The following is a 16,175-nucleotide window of genomic DNA, read 5'->3' as shown; positions in this document are numbered from 1 at the left end:
TTAAATTTCATGCTATTTTAACTTCTGGAGTAGCCTTCTCTAGAGGACATCCTGCTTCCGTGGTTCTCTGGGTAAACGGTGCTCCATTCTGGCCTGGGAAGGGAGGCCTCCCCCAAGGGCCCTCCCAGCACCGGGTCCCCCCAGGTGCTGCGGCCCGCCCCGCCCCAGGCATGGCTGTAAGGAAGACCCTGCACCACTGACCCCCCCCGCATCCAGCCTCCTGTCGCTCTCCCCATCCAGAGCTGCGGGGGTGTTGCAGCCTCTGCTCCCCCACACAGGCTTCACCCCCGAGGTCCAAGCTGGCCCCCAGTCTCCTTCCCTGGGCCTTGCGGCCCGCACCGCTGCACCCCCTCCTGCCGCTCACCGCCTTTTGTGGGACCCCGGGGGCCTGGTCCGGGCAGGGAGTGGGGCTGCAGCTTGGTCACTGCAGCCTCCGCCTGTGTCGGCGCACGGCCATCGCCCGCGTGAGTCTGGGCCCACCCGGGTCATCTCAGCAGCAAAGTCCCTATGTAACGTTCCATTCCGAGGTTCAGGTGGACATAAGTCTGGGGGGACAGCCCTTCACCGGATGTGGCCTCTGCGAGGTGCCTCGCACCCCCCTAGCAGCCCGCCCGGCGCCTGAGTCCCAGCCTCTGAGGCTCAAGTGGTGGCTGCTGGAGGGCTGCCCGGGATCCGTGGCCAGGACGGCAGCCCCCCACCCCTGGCATGCCCCGGTGCCCCATTTCCCCTCCAGCGACGGCCTCCCCCTTCCAGGGCTGCCCCCCCAGCCCTGCCTGGGCCCTTCAGACAGGAGACAGCTTCCCTCCCACCTGGTGACACCCTGATACACACGGGGTGCTTGGAGGGCCCAGTGTAGGAGCTCAGAGTTGGGACGCCCAGCTTTGGGGACGTGACAGGGAAGAGGAGCATCTACCCCCAGGCAAGGGACCCACCTGGGCCAGACTAGTGACTTGCCGCGGTGGGTCCTTGAAGCTGTTGGGGTCTGACACCCGGTGGTCTACCTGCGCAGGGCCCACACAGGGAGACCCCGGGGTTGTGTGGCTCACTGGGCCTCGCTGCGGCCTGTGGGTCACGGCCCGCTGGTCATCACGGCTCCTTCCCCACGTCCCGGGGTGAGGCCGGGACTCCAGTCATCCACCCCAGGGTCCGAGCCATGTGTGCACCTTGGGGCCCAGAACCTGACCTCGGGGCCACCTCAGTTCTGCCCTGAGACGCAGGGCTCGACGATACTGTGGCGCTGGCCATGGGGTGTTGTTCCCCTCTGACCCGGCTCAGCCCCGCGTCAGCCCTGTGGGGACAGCCCAGGACCTCAGGGAGCGGCCACAGCACCCTTGCTGCTCCTCTGGAAGGGCCGGGCCAGGTGGGGGTGGGCCCTTGGGTGCTGGTGCCATTGGCTCGGCTGCCCAGGGAAGGCCGCAGGGACCCCGGGGCACCATCTGGGTGGGGGCTCCAGCCCTCGCGGAGGCCCTGCCTGGCTGGACAGCGCAGGGGCTCTAAGGTGAGAAGCGGCCCTGCCCTGGAGAACGTCCCCTCCTGTGGGACCGGTGGAGGCGCTTCCTCCTGTGCTTGGCTGGTCTGCTGGCGCGCAGGGAACGGCCCAGCCCACCAGGAGCTGGCACCCCTGCGCCTGGTGCCCCGCACATGTCCTCGCTCCAGTCTCCAGGGACGGTGGACATGCCACTTCGTGCAGCAAAGGCCGCCATCGCCACCGCAGGCCCGGGCACGGCGGCTGGGGGCTGTGTGGCACGCCAGGGCTGGTCCAAGCCCTCCGCCTGGGCTCAGCAGCCGCTGGACACCCCCAGTGCCAAGCGTCCACTGCAACGTGGGGCCAGGTGGCCGTGCAAGGGGCTGTGGGTTGGCCCTTCCTGCAGCCGCGGGAGCCCGGGCAGCCCGGCCATGCACCTGTGCCCCTGGGGCTCAGGCGAATCTCCGGGTGAGGATGAGGCTCTCCCCGAGAGGGCTCGCCCTTCCCAAGGGCCCGTGTCCCCCGTGCCCCCAGGCCGCCTCTATTCTGGCCTCTGCCGCAGGCCCGCGGTCGGTGGAGCAAGGGGACCTGCCCTGGCGCAGCCACGGGAAGACTGGCCTCAGAGAGCCAGGCCCGGTCCGATCCTGCGGGCACAATCTTGGTGCTTTTTTCTGCCTGACCAGAGACCAAGTAGGAAACCCCAGCCTAGGACAAGGAAATCTTGTTTTGTTTTAAAGATTTTATTTATTCATTCATGAGAGACACACAGAGAGAGGCAAAGACACAAGCAGAGCGAGAAGCAGGCTCCATGCAGGAGGCCGACTTGGGACTCGATCCCAGGACCCCGGGGTCACACCCTGAGCTGAAGACAGATGTTCAACTGCTGAGCCACCCAGGCGTCCCTGGGACAGAGAATTTTAGAGTAGGGGACACACCAGAGCAGATAAAGGTTTAGGAAGAGGAATGTGGGCAGCACAGTGTGGGGTGGGTATCTGGACGAAGGAGGCCTGAGCCTGGAGACCAGGCAGGGTGCTACTGCACTAGTCCCAGCCGTCAGTGATTGTCCACAAAGCACAGCCTGAGGGAGTAAAGGAGGGAGACGGGCATGAGAGGGATCGAAGCAGCAGATGTGAGGTCTCAGCTGGGGCGTCAGTGAATCGTCCCCACCCTGGCCCCTCCCGAGCCCGAGCCACATTCAAGGTGAGCCCAGGAAGGAGTCCAGCAGGTGGAGGCTGAACTCTGGCTTTTGTCACTGACGGGGCTCGGTTGGGGTATGACGGCCTGAGGGGACCCTGGGTTCCTGGAGAGACGCACTTTCCCAGAATCACTGCCCTTACAGGTCCAGCTGGGTGCTGGGGGCCGGGGCCAGGCCAAGGGATGCAGGCGTCCCGAGCCTCCTGCGGCCTGCTGGGACCCCTGCAGTGGGGCTGGGGAGACTGAGGCCCTTGGGCTGCCGGGCTGCGCCCCACACAGGCCCCAGCACCTGCTCCCGGCCAGCTCCGCTGTGGGCGGTGCCAAGCCCTCTGGGGCTCCCCCCCCAGCCCTGTTGTCAGGCCTCGGTCCCCGGGGAAAACACTCTGTTCTTCCTAAGGCCTGGACCTGCCCGTCCCCACGCCCCCATATTGATCTTCCTGGGGGAAAATCAATAGCCCCAATATGTCAGCTCTCAGGTGGCACTACCGCCAACCAGTCCTGGCACTGGGCACACCAGGGCTGGGCCCTCCCCCCCGTCAGCGAGGCATTAGACCCCAGAGAGGTTCGTCTGTGTGCTTTGAGATAATGAAGGTTGAGGTGTTGGCTCGGCTCTGGGGGGGGGGGGGTGCAGGCTGTGGGTGGTGCTGGCGGCCGGGGGCACCTGTCACCCAGCACCTGCTGGGGGCGCCTCAGGAGCAGGGTGTCGGGGATCCCTGGGTGGCGCAGCGGTTTGGCGCCTGCCTTTGGCCCAGGGCACGATCCTGGAGACCCGGGATCGAATCCCACGTCGGGCTCCCAGTGCATGGAGCCTGCTTCTCCCTCTGCCTGTGTCTCTGCCTCTCTTTCTCTCTCTGTGACTATCATAAATAAATAAAAAATTAAAAAAAAAAAAAAGGAGCAGGGTGTCGGCTGAGGGGCTCTGGCCTGGGCTGCTTGCTGCCTGCACCCGAGTCCCGGGCCGCCGCCACGGAGCACCAGCACCGGGCATTTCCCACAGTGGGAAGCGCTGCTCCATCGGGGGCCAGGTCCGAGGTGAGGGTGTGGGCAGGCCGCCCTCCGCAGGCCCAGGGAGGCTCCCTTCCAGGCCTTTCTGCCCGCCTTGGGGTGGCTGGCAATCCCAGCTGCTCCCCGGCATGTCTCCACCTGCCGGCCGTGGCCTCCCCAACGTGTCCTCTTCGGAAGACAGCAGTCCCTGGATCTGGGCCTGCCTGGCCCCGGGGACCTCCTTTGACCTTCCCCTGCAGAGACCCTATTTCCAAATAAAGTCATGTGCTGAGGCTCCAAGTGAGCGTGAATTTGGGGGCACAGAGCTCAGCCCGGTACAGCAGCCTGCCGCGTCCCGCGTCCCACCCGGAAGGAGGCTCCAGCCTAGTGTGGGGGGGCCAGCGTCCCTCCCATCGGCTGGCACAGGGGGAGCTGCTGGGTGCATCTGGAGTCTGGGCTTGTCCGCACCCTGTGGGTTCAGAGGCGGCTACAGAACAGTCGGCTCTGTCGCGAGCCTCCGTGGCCCCGCGGCGGCCCGGTGCACTGCTGTCCTCGCAGGTCGCTTCCATCCCACAGGAGGGCCCGCGGCCAGCCCCAGCCCAGCATGGACTCTATCCCCGCCCCCCTCCTCGCGCTCTGTTTCAGGTAAATAAAATCTTTAAAAAAAAAAGAAAGATGCTACAGGACCTGTCTCTCGCATAGTGCTTTCACCCACCGCTGAGGCCAAGGGGCAGCAGCAATTGGGGACAGAGGAGGGGTCATTTGGACACATGGATTTGTTTTTTTTTTTTTTTTAAGATTTTAGATTTATTTTTTATTTATTTGACAAAGAGACCACAAGCAGGGGGAGCAGCAGAGGGAATGGGGGGGGTGGCAGGCTCCCCATGGAGCAGGGAGCCCACTGGGGAGTCCATCCCAGGACCCCGGGATCACCACCTGATTCCCCCCAGGGTGCCCCTTGTTAAGATTCATGTACTTGAGAGAGTGCACATGCGCACATGTGCGGCAAGGGGGGCAGAGGGACGGGGAGAGGGAATCTCAGGTGCATTCCCTGCTCACCAAGAGCTTGACCCACGGCCCTGTGGGTGCCCCCAGATTTGCTTGCTCTGGACTGTGAGCATGCCCCACTACTCCCAGACCCTAGCCAGGGTGCCCCGAGGGCCCGCGGCAGTCGGGGGGGGGGGGGGCCTCCGCCGCCTCCAGGCCGTCCCATCCCCCATGGTACGGGGACCAGCATGCCAGGGGAGCACCCGGCAGGCCAGCCACACCTGCGGACGCGCAGGCTCAAGAGGCTAGGTCACTTGTCCCAGGTCTTGTCACCCATCCTTCCCTCCCCCCACCCCGTGTGCCCTCCAGCATCCTCCAGGCGGCCGCTGCGGCCTCAGCGGGCAGCTCCACCAGAACCTCTGAGTGCTGATTTCCGCGCTGGCCCTTCCTGCCACAGCAGGAGTCCCCCCTGCAGGGTGCCCGGCTTTCCCGAGCACCACTTGGCTCGGCGGTGATTGCAGGTGGGCTTCCGAGGCCGAGGCCAAGGAGAGAGAGGAGGTCTCTATAAAGACCTGATGCGCGCGGGGAGCTACCTTAGAGGCCTCCCCAGTCAGGACGCCTGCCCACACCTGCGTCACACGTGTGCTCTGTGACCGAGGGGCCGCATTCCTCAGTGTTAACACCACAGCTCTCGCCTATACCCTAACCTGCAACCTTCTGAGCTTTTACAAGATCTAAACCTGCACAAGACTCGTGCAGACAGTTCACTGTGCAGCGCACTTCCTCCCCCCAGAAGGTCCGCTTCCCGGCAGCTCTCCTAACTCGGATCCGGATCAAACTCTCGATTTTCTTCTTATCGTGGGCTGCTCTCTCTGGCAAGGCTGCGCGGCCGGGGTGGAACAGGTGGGGTGGGGCCCAGGGAGGGGGACCCGGCACACAGGTGCCTCTGTTGACACAGCAGCTCCAACACGGTCCTGGGCTGGGAGCGGAGCTGCCGCGGGCAGGAGGGGCCGTTCCGGCGTGCGGGGGCCTCCCAGATGTTGCTGAGCTGGGAACATCTACAGCCGCCACCCTGGCCCCACAGTCCGGGCTGTCCCCGGGCGGGGGCGGGGCCCGGGCGCAGGTGCAGGAAAGGGGAGCTCCAGGGGCACGGATGCCGCGTGCGGACGCAGCGAATCTGCTGGAGACACCGAGGCACCCCCTGCACGACCGTGACGATGCCCGGACGCCCCGCGGGGTCTTCCGCCAGGAAAGCGCAGCAGAGCCAAGGCGGGTGTGCTCCGAGGACGAGAGCTCCAGCAGCCCCCCTCGGGGCAGAGCGGGAGCCCCGGGACAGCCCGCGGTCACGGTCCCCGCCCCCCCCGGACCGTGCATGAGCCTGCTGCAGCCCGGGACCGGCCCGAGGTGGAGCACTGCGCCTGGACGCCGTTCCGCAGCGGCCCGGAGCTCCGGGGTGCATGTGGCGCCCGCGACCTCGCTGCAGCCGGACTCAGCACCCGGGCACCGCAAGGCTCCGTCCCCGCCGGCCAGCGGGCGAACTACATTTCCCGGCATGCCCTAGCGGCCAGCCTGGGACGGCCGGCTGCGACGGAAGAGGCCGCCTGAGAGCACGCGTCATTTCCGCCGCGCGAGGGGGCCCACGTTCGGGAGTCGTGAACGGAGGCCTCGAACGGCGTCCGGTTTCCGGTTTCGCGCGTCGGAAGTGACGCAAGCGGGCCGCGCCGCTGAGTGCGGAGGCCGGGTCGCGATGAGCGGCGTCCTGTGCGCGCCAGCGGCCGGGTGAGCGGGGCGGCTCGTCGGGGGCGCCGAGGGCGGGGGCGGGCGGCGGGCGCGCTCACGGCTGTCTCTGTTCCAGGGCCGTCCGGGCGGCGAGGTTCGTGCGCTGGGCTTCCCGAACCCCGCGGTCGCCGCGCGCCACCGAGGGCGAGGAGGAGGACGAGGCTGACCGCCCCATCCAGTTCTCGTCCAGTAGGGCGCACCCAGCGCGCTGGTCGGTGCAGCACTCCCTGGGGCAGGGGCAGCAGCGGCCCTGGTGGCGGGTGCTGCCCTTCAGCCTGACCCTCATGGCCTTGGTGGTCTGGTGCTTCCTGCGGCAGGAGACCGGCACCGACCGGTGGTTGAGACGGGTGCTGGGCGAGGAGGCGGCGGAGCCCGCGGACAGCGCGCGGGAGCCCGGAGCTGCGGCCGGGGAGCGGGCGCGCAGCTAGCGGGGTGCTCGCGGAGGCCGCCCCGCGCGGACCGAGCGCCCCGGCGTGGAGCACCCGAGCGCCGCCCGGCGCCCGCGGCCGAAGGACGGGTCCTTTTCAGATCCGCAGTGGAGGTTTTACCCGCCTCGTGTGCTGCCGGGTCTGCGGCGCGCCCCGCTGCAACAGCATCCCGTTTCCAGGGCCAGCCGGGTGACACTGGGGAGCCAGGTGGTGCGTCACCCGCCTTCCGAGACCGTCGCGGGCCGGCCTCACAGCTCGCGGCCTACCGGAGTGCGTAGATTGGATGTCACTTTCACGGACTAACAACCTGACACTTTTGATTTGGTCACGTGGCATTAAGCCAGTCCTCTTCCCCTCCCTCCTTTTTGCATCTTATTAAAAAAAAAAACATACACACACCAAAAAACCAAAAAGGGAGGCTGTTTGAGTCCTTTTCAGTTCCTTCGTTTTTTTTTTTTTCCCCAGAGTAAGTAGGAACCGAGCAAAGAAGTCTCCGTGGTATTTGTGGGATTTACACCTGATCTTAGCCAAAAGGCCGAGAAGCGATTTTTGTGGGATTTACAAACAGTGCCAGAAATGATGAACTTTCTCAGCTCTACAGATTTTTTTTTATTTTTAGCAAGGTAACAGTTTTCTGAGTAGAGTTGAGACTGAGAAGTATGTCTTTTGAGAAACTGCAGGGAGTGTTTTTAGGCATCTAAATGATCACACTCTCAAGGACTGCTTAGTAAGAAACTGCAATTGTGAATTAAATGCAAGATGCACACAAGGAAGCTTGTATTTGCTTAGGCCTCTCGTGGAAGGCTTCTTGTCCGCACGTCTCTGGTGCCAAAGTCACCTGGAGAGTTCTTTTCTTCAGGTGTGTGAAGCTGCTGGCTCCCTGGCAGTGTGCTGGCTTCCCCGGGGTCTCCGCATCCCTCCCACCTCATAAATCATGCTTGGCAGGGAAGTGGGATCCATACAAGTATGTCCCTTACTGAAAGACAGACCAAGGTGTGGAAAGATTGACCTGACGTAGCTCAGGCTGCATTGTTTTCCTGGCAGGAACAAATATCCGAGCCGTCCCTTCTCTATGTGAACATGTGGTTATCTGTTTGATGGGGAACTGTTCTGTTTGAGCAACAGTCATTGAAACCTGAACCCTGATTTTTCTCTCTCTGGTTCCTGCAGAGAATAAAAAAAGGTCAGACCTAATAAAAATCATTTTTTGTTTTAATTAAAATTCTCATAGGACAACAGCCATGTGGTTTATTTGGAAAAGTTAGACACTGTGATAAGCAGAAGGAAGAGAATCGGAAACCGTAATAATCCCGCCACCTAGAGAAAAACACGTGGAAACTTGTTGACTTTTCCCGATTGTTTTTTGTGCTTATAAATACACAGCTTTTCAAAACACTGGGGTGGGTAGTACTGCTTTTGGTGCTGTAGTTGGGATTATGTGGTTTGGGACGTGTGGCTTCAGACGTGGGTGGGCCTTGTCACCAGCCAGAGGAGGCAGAGGAAGACTGAGGCCAGCTGGCCACAGTGAGCCGGCCCCGCCAAGGGGCAGCAGCACAGCAAGTGGACGTGTCACTAAATCCTTTGTCTTTCCTCTGTTTTTGTACTGTGCTCATCTTGCTCAGCCACGCGGTCTTCGGGCTCACCAGCATTGGGGGTTTCTGCTCGGAACCTGTCTGCCCACTCCATGGGCTCTAACTTATTTTAATTTGCTTTTTAAGAAAAATTTTAATTGCGAGCCAGGTTGAACATTTTCAAAAATGTCTCCTGCCACATATTCACCAAACTGTGTCCTGGGCCCAGGTTCTCCCTCCTGCAGTGCACGTCCTGCCCCCCCACGGGTCCGTTGAGCCAGGACCCTGCAGCTGGGGCTTGCTCCCCTGCGAGCCCCCCACCCTCCCGCTGACGCCACCTGGACCCTCAGCCGCTCGCGGTTTTTTTTTTTTTTTTTTTTTAAGAGTCCGCCTTATTGATCCATAATCCACATGCTGTTCCGTCTCTCACTTAAAGTGTACAATGAAAAACAAGTTTCGTACGCTCACTTGGGGCAGCCGAGACCACGATCTAATTTGGGGCCCCGTTCGCACCCCTCCGAGGACAGCAGGGTGGCCCTCGGCTGTGGCCCGCGTCTCGCACATGCGGCCCCAGGCAGCCGCGTCCAGCCCCTGCGGCCCCCGCTCCCAGCCGGGCTCGGGGCGCGAGATGCCCGCGCGGGGGACCTGCCGCAGGGCGCCACAGGGCGAGCCGGAGCCGAGGGAGCGCGGGGGGAGGGCCGGCGGGGGGCGCAGGGCGCGGGTCGTGCCCCGGGGGCGGGGCGCGGAGCTGGGGGCGTGTCCCCGCGCAGCCGGACCGTAGCCGGGTCTGTGTGGGGTCGGCGGGGCGGGGCGGGGCGGGGGCGCGGGGGGCTCGGCGCGGGGGGAGATCCGGAGGGGCGGGGGCGGGCCCGCCTGGCGCATGCGCGCTGCATTGTTTTGACTGAAAATGCCGTCGGTTTCGAAAGCGGCGGCGGCGGCGCTGAGCGGGTCCCCCCCGCAGACGGAGAAGCCGACCCACTACAGGTCAGTGGCCGCGCGGGCCGCGGCGGGGCGGGGGCGGCCCCTGCGCCTCCCGGCCGGCGCCCCGCGCCCCTGGGCCTGGGGCCCCGCGCCGCCCCCGCCCCCGCCCCCCGCCCGGCCTCGGAGGGGCGCCTGCCCCGGGGCGGGAGACGGCACCGCGGGGTCGCACCTTGGGGGGCGGGGGCGGGGGCGGGGGGAGCGCGGCCGCCTGGACTCGGGCTGCCTCCCTGGGTCGCGGCGGGCCTGGGTCGCTTTGCGGCGCCGGGGCCCGGGGGCGGGGTGGGGGCGCCCGTGAGTCGAGGAGGGGTCGCACCTCGGGCCGGGGTGGCTGGCTGCCTGCGCCCCGAGGAACGCTCCGGGACGGGGGCGGCCGTTTGGGGTCACCCGCCTGCAGAGGGGCGGCCGCTCCTGAGGTTGGGGCACCCGGCTTGCGGGGTCCGGTCCCCGCCCTCGAGTCCCCGAGGCCGCCCGCCGGCGGCGGTGGCGGCGGAAGCGACCCGCAACGCTGTTTGTCTTTTTAGGTATCTAAAGGAGTTTAGGACAGAGCAGTGCGCCCTGTTTGTGCAGCACAAGTGCGCCCAGCACAGGCCATTTACCTGTTTCCATTGGCATTTCCTAAATCAGCGCCGGCGCAGACCGCTTCGCAGGCGGGACGGCACGTTCAACTACAGCCCGGACGTGTACTGCTCCAAGTACGACGAGGCCAGCGGCGTGTGCCCCGACGGCGACGAGTGAGTGAGCGCCGCGCTCCGCAGCCTGCCGCGGCCGCCGGTGGGGGGCAGGCTGTGGCTGCCTCGGCCTGCAGTCTGGGGCCCCCTTGCAGGGTGCACAGCCGCTGCCCCGCCCACGTTCCACCCAGTTCCCCATTCCCCGCGTTCTCCGCCTCGGAACCCACCCTGGTGAGGCGCAGCTTTCGGCTGGTCGGCTGTTTTCCGACCCACGAATGTGCTGGAATGCTCGCTCACACCGCGCCAGTCGTGTCGCGATCGTCATCTTTCCTGCGGGTTGCGTATCTAACCTCTTAAAGATGGTTGGGACAGTTGTCCCCTTTGCGGGCTGCCATTTCCCGAGCGCTCTTCGAGCCTAAGAAACCGAGGTTCTGTTTTGGTTGGGTTTTTTCTTACAAGTTTCTCCGTGGTGTTACGAACAGATGTATTTATTTAGCAACATGGAAACTGGGAAACAGGCAAGCGCAGTCAGTGTGTGCTCCCGAGCGTGCAGGATTCGGTGGCCCGAGCTGTCGCTCTTCTCTCCTGGGCTGTTCACGGCCGAGCTCGGCTGTGCGCGGCCGTGGGGTAGCCACACCCGGCTCCGGGGCTCAGAAGCAGCTGGTGCCCTTCTGTTCAGACCCGGCGCTGGTGTGGGGCGTCTGTGAGGCTCCCCCTGCAGCCTGCAGCAGGAGCTGGCGCTCCGGGAATGCTCCCCGTCCAGGGCTGCTGTCCCCTGCTGAACGGAGAGCAGAGTGGTGTCCCTGGCCCTTTGTTTTCCAGACTTGCTCGGGCCGGGCAGTAACCTTTTCATCCCTGATGGTGTCATGAACTGTATGCGCTTCCTGAGCGATTTCTGGTTCCATACCGGGTAGTTAAATGGGCTCGTCGTCAAGGCAGCCTGAAGCTTGCTGAAGTAACGTGCCCAGCTCCTCCTCCGTTAAGACCGTGTTATGCTTCTTTGAAGTTTTAAAATTTTATTTATTTGACAGAGAGAGAGAGAGGAAGAGAGAAAGAGGGGGAGCAGCAGAGGGAGAAGCAGGGAGCCCGATGCGGGCCTCGATCCCAGGACTCCGGGATCGTGACCTGAGCCGAAGGCAGACGCTTAGTGACTGTGCCACCCACGCCTCCGCTTCTGTAAAGTTTTAAAAGGATGTTGTTTCATTGCTTCCCGAGCTGATGTTTTTTGAAAACATGTCCTCACAAGAGATGTGTTTGCCTCGCTGAAGCCTGGCATCAGTCACCCCCCCGAGCCTTGGGTCCCAAGTCACTGATGGGGGGGGCCACTGCTGCTTGACCCTTGTGTGGGGATTTAGCCACCGGCATGTCTGACCCCATCCCCGAGCCCAGTACAAGGGACCGACTGGCAGTATTCACTGATGCTTTTCATGCATGTGCACAAAGCGTGTCTGGACAGCTATTCAGGGCTCCAGAGTCTGGATGTCCTGGTATTGACTCGGCCCCTTTGCTGGACATCAGGCAGCATCCAGTCCTCACAGGATGAAGCATCTGCAGCCGACACCCACCTGCATGGTCGTTTCAGCCGGGCTCAGTAATTGAATAATACGGTTGTTTGTTACAGAAATAGTAACCTGTGGTCTAAGTGACGCGGAGGCCATCACAGAATCAGAATGAGTGGAAGTGCGGTGCTTGGTAGACGTTTTGCGGGTGCGTCCTGTGGGCAGGCACGCGAGTGTGAGTAGACTTTGCCAGTTGTCCTGAGCCTCAGCCCTTTAGGAAGTGCCTGGCAGGGCGATGCCTCCCCTCTGGATCTGTCCTTAGTCGCTGCTGCTCAGCTCCATGGGAGAGGGACTTTCTCATCCCCTGCCGTGGGGTGGCCCCAAGTTTGACCCATCAGTCTACGTATTCTGATCATGCAGTATCGTCGGGGAATTTGTAAGTAGATGCTCCCTTTCAGAGCCAGGACAGAACCTTCCCCTTGTTTCCGTCTGTGGATTCTCAAAAGTTCCGCTTGGGGCACATGTCTTACCAACTGTTGTTTTAAGACACGAACAGTACAAGAGAGCAAAACCCTCCAGCGTCGTCCGTGATACAGCATCCAGCATTGTTCTCCGTGCAGGCTGAGCTGTGGGGTGGGACAGGATGCCCCCAGGAGGTTTGGGGCCCCTACCAGCTCCACCTTCACTAGGCTGCCAGTTGCCTCCCCTTGCTGTCACCCCTTCCCTCTCACCATCACCCCTCCCTCCAGGGCCCCCCTCACCCCCGTGGCGCTCCCAGTGTCACCTTGACCTCCCGTTGTCATCTCCCCTCCGCAGGGGCGCCCCTACCATCACCCCCTTTTCTTGTTGGGCATGCCCCCTTTGGCCAGGCTGGCCCTGGCTCCCAGGCGCCTCCCTGACCTGCTCTGGTGGACCTGCCCCTTCCAGGGCCCGCGATGCGGGCTTCCGCTGCGAGTTGGGGCTGCGGCTGCGGGCCTTCCCACCTGTGGGACCCATCTCAGGTACTCCTTGGCCCGGCTTCAGGGAAGGCGACTCCTCTGCGGTGGGTTTTCATCCTCTGGGATGTGGCTCCGTGCTGGAAGCTGCTCGGGGACAGCCACTGGGTGCCGACGACCCCAGCTCCCCCCCAGGGCTAGTGCCGGTGGTCGCACCTGGAACCGGGGTGTGCTTGGCCCTCCAGCTGCCCGAGATCACGTGTGCGCCCCGGGGAGGGTCAGGTGCCTTCGCAGAGGTGGGCTCCGAGGGTAAAGAGCGTGGGGCTGCCCAGGGGTCTGCGGGGAGAACAAGCCCCCCCAGCCATTTAAGGTACAAGGTGGTGACCTCCGCCGACCTCCTCCTGCACCCCGTCCCTGGCCAATGGCCCTCCAGACCCAGTTACAGATCTCCTGGCCTGGGAGGACGCGGGCCCGACCCCTGCCCGTGGCCCTGTCCTTGCAGGGCTCTCCTGGCGGGCCTGGCTCTCCCCACAGCCCCCTCCTCCCTGCCCCTGGGGTATCCGGGGACACAGGCCCTGGGCCAGGCTGCTCGCTGGGTCACAGTCTCCCGCGCCACCCCTGCCTCCAGGCTGACGCTTGTGTGGAAAGGCGCCCTTGTGTGCGTGGTCCGTGGCCCTCGGCTTTGGGCGTGTTTCGCTGCAGGGTAGCTGGTCTTACAGAACTCTGCTCAGGCTTCTGGGCTGAGGCGAAGGCCAAGGGCAGGTCCTGAGCGTCAGCCGAATAGTCGGCAGCCGAAGGTGGGGGTGATGTGTTAGCCAGCTGGAGGGGATTGTGGTGGGAGAGCCCTGGAGAGTGGAGGCGCAGGGGTGGAGGAGGTGACTGGAGGAAGCCCCCGGCACAGCCCCCCCAGGCCAGTGGAGCCTCGGTCTTCCAGGGCGGTGGCAGCTTTGTGGGCACAGAGGAAGGACATGGGCCTGCTGCTGGCCCTGAGGGTCCCTGTTAGGTCACTGCCCTGGCTTGGGGGCCCAGAGATGGGGTGCAAGGCTGAGGGGATGGGCACGGTCAGCATTCTCCCCAGAAGCCCCAGCTGTCCACCCCCTGGCTCCTGCCCCCCGTTGTCTTTGCCCACGGGCCTTCTCTTCGTTCGGATTTGTCATCACCCGTGTTCCGTGACCGCCGGGCAGCCTGACCTGTTCCATTTTGCACCCCAGTTATTTTTGTGCTGTGTTCTGGTGTCCCTCACCTCTGTGTGAGCCCCTTGGGTGCCGGCAGGGAGTCGGGTTGCCCTTGAGTGTCCCTTAAAGCCCAGCAGCACTGCCCCGCCATGGTGGCCCCAGAGCACCAGCAGCAGCGTGAGCTGGGATCCTCCTGCAGGTGGGATCCGAGGCGCCCACGTGGACCTAGATCACCGTTTCCGGGCTCTTGATGCACACCCCTTGTGCTCTGGGCCGGTGCTAACACCCAGTGGGTGTAAGCTTGGTGGCCCCTCTGCCTTGCTTGGCCGACCCACCTTGGCGGTTCTACTCTTGTTTCAGGCAAGGGTTGCCAGAGGGAGGGGGACAAGCTCGGGTTCCCTGGAGGTGTGGGGGCAGTGTTGAGCCTCTGGTCTGTTCATCCCTACAGCCCCAGCCCGGTTCATGGTTTCCAGAGCATGTGCCCCTACATGAGGCCTTTGATGGAACCGCATTTTAATTACATGGGGCCACCAACCGTGGCAGCTGGCTTGAGAACCAAGGGCCTCACCTGATTGGTGCTGGGTGGAACGAGTCACACCCGGGGAGATCTTTCAGGGGTAGGACTGGGCTCTGGGCTCCGTGAAAGCAGGGCAGGCAGTCCACGTGGCACCACTTTTCATGACAGCCTCAGCCACTTGGCTGCCCCAAACCCAGTCACAGACCAGGGCGTTGTGCACACGCAGAGGAGAGTGAGGAGGGGGGCGGTCAGGGTGCAGCAGAGCCGGGCAGGGGGAGAGCAGGGGTGGGGGTATCCGGGCGCAGCTGAGCCGGGCAGGGAAGGTGGCCTGGACCCCGGACGCCTGCACGGAGGAGCCGCTCGCACCCGCTGCCTCTGCTCCCCGGGGACGCAGTCCCATCTTGGACCTGCAGGTGTGACGTGGTGACACCTCTTCCGATCTGTGCAGCGGGGCCTCCCTGCGTCCTCCCCTGCCCTGTGTCGTGTGGGTCCCTGGGGGACCGCCTGCTGTGCACCCGCCGTGCCCTGGGCCCGCCATCCGAGGGCGTCCCGTCCGTCCCCCCGGGTCCCGGGTGCGGTGTGTCCGCTGTGACCGGCAGCAGGGCCCGCTGGGACGTGTGCCTGCTCCTGCCTGAAGGGAGCAGATCCCCGCTCCTGAGCCAGCATCCGCTATGTGCTCCACACTCCACTCGCCGGCCCGGGCCCTGTCCCCCAGCCGCCCCGAGAGTGGCCGCGTCCAGCGTCTGTCCGTCAGTGCGCGGCTTCCCTGTGCGCGAGCGTCCTTAGGCTGCATTGCGGTGTAGGACATCAGGGTTTCCTCCTTTCCGAGGCCGGGGGGTGCCCTGTAGACACCCCCTCCATTGCTGACCTGCTCCCTGGCGCACATGTGGCCCCAGCACTGCTCATCCTCCCAGAAGCCCCTCCACTGGCCTTTGTGGGTAGGTCCCCGGCCTGCACGCACCCCAGGGCTCGGGAAGGTCTGTGGCGCCCCTGCCCCTGCGAGGGCTGGGCCTGCCTTTCCTCATCGTAGGGGCGAGGGGCTGAGAGTGAGCGTGGCCGCGTGGCGGGAGTGGCCGCTGCTGGAGGGGACAGGCAGGGACAAGCTCCCTCTCACCTCTGCGTGCACATCCCCTTTCCGTGTCTATGGCTCCCGTCTGGAGGGACCGACCTGCAGGTGGGCTTGGAACCCAGCTCCCCGGGTGCCGGCCGCCCCCCCCCCCCCCCCCGCCTGAGCCCTGTGCTGCCAGGGAGCCCCGTGGACCCCCCTGGGAGTGAGGGGCTGGTGCCCCCCATGACTCTGCCCCTCCCCTGCTTCACCCTGGTCCCCCCAGCATCCCCTGCACCTTGCCGGCCCCCGCCTTCCCTCAGGGGGTCCCCAGAAGCCCCTGTTGCGGGACGGGGTGACCGCCAACCGCTCATCGGATGACGCTGGTCAGGAAAGCGAGGGACACGGCTGCATCCAGAGGCAGCTTCGCGTTCCCGCGTTTAGAGCCCGATTAGGGAAGATTTTCGGGGAAAGTTGGGGTCGTGTTTTTCTTCCGTGTGTAGTTGAGGGCTCTGTGGGGGTCGGGGTGCCCCGGGAACAGGCCTCGAGTCCAGTGGGGGTCTTGCCCAGGTGGCACTCCTGCGGTGACAGCAGGCGTTTGGCCAGCTTCTGACGGGGAGGGGGCAGGTCGGCGCGGAGGGCGTCCCCCTGCCCTGAGGCCTCAGGTGGTCCGTGTCTGCCCGTCTGCCTCCCAGGTGTCCGTACCTGCACCGGACGACGGGGGACACCGAGCGCAAGTATCACCTGCGCTACTACAAGACAGGCACATGCATCCATGAGACAGACGCCCGGGGCCACTGCGTGAAGAACGGGCTGCACTGCGCCTTTGCCCACGGCCCGCTGGACCTGCGGCCGCCCGTGTGCGACATCAGGTGTGTGGGGCAGGGGGCGCCGGCCATCCCCCGGGGCTGCAGGCACCGTTGCCTGAAGCCGCTCCGTCTTCGGCC

At 64.4% G+C, this 16,175-nt stretch overlaps 2 protein-coding genes across 5 annotated transcripts in view; both read left to right on the top strand.

Moving 5' to 3' along the window:
• Nucleotides 1-6,248: 6,248 nt before the first annotated feature.
• UQCC4 (ubiquinol-cytochrome c reductase complex assembly factor 4) lies at nucleotides 6,249-8,073 on the top strand. Its single transcript, XM_072835230.1, has 2 exons — nucleotides 6,249-6,409; nucleotides 6,486-8,073. The coding sequence occupies exons 1-2, from the start codon at nucleotides 6,378-6,380 to the stop codon at nucleotides 6,835-6,837; spliced, it is 384 nt and encodes a 127-aa protein (XP_072691331.1). The 5' UTR covers nucleotides 6,249-6,377; the 3' UTR covers nucleotides 6,838-8,073.
• Nucleotides 8,074-9,254: 1,181 nt separating this feature from the next.
• UNKL (unk like zinc finger) overlaps nucleotides 9,255-16,175 on the top strand; it is a 29,666-nt gene continuing 22,745 nt past the window's right edge. For 3 of the 4 annotated variants that reach the window (XM_072835206.1, XM_072835207.1, XM_072835205.1), the window contains exons 1-3: nucleotides 9,255-9,392; nucleotides 9,911-10,120; nucleotides 15,924-16,100. In XM_072835206.1, coding sequence (XP_072691307.1) covers nucleotides 9,316-9,392; nucleotides 9,911-10,120; nucleotides 15,924-16,100 — 464 coding nt within the window. In that variant the 5' untranslated portion in view covers nucleotides 9,255-9,315. The remainder of the gene's footprint in view (nucleotides 9,393-9,910; nucleotides 10,121-15,923; nucleotides 16,101-16,175) is intronic. The other variant, XM_072835208.1, reaches the window with a different exon arrangement.

The sequence above is a fragment of the Canis lupus genome, chromosome 8 (assembly GCF_048164855.1).
Source record: "Canis lupus baileyi chromosome 8, mCanLup2.hap1, whole genome shotgun sequence".
In the NCBI taxonomy this organism is placed as follows: domain Eukaryota; kingdom Metazoa; phylum Chordata; class Mammalia; order Carnivora; family Canidae; genus Canis; species Canis lupus.
This window is presented reverse-complemented; position numbering and strand designations above follow the sequence as displayed.

Coding starts and splice junctions, on each gene's coding strand:
- UQCC4 (XM_072835230.1), top strand. CDS start 6,378: ATGAGCGGCGTCCTGTGCGCGCCAGCGGCCGG. Junction 6,410..6,485: donor CTGTGCGCGCCAGCGGCCGG/GTGAGCGGGGCG, acceptor TCTCTGTTCCAG/GGCCGTCCGGGCGGCGAGGT.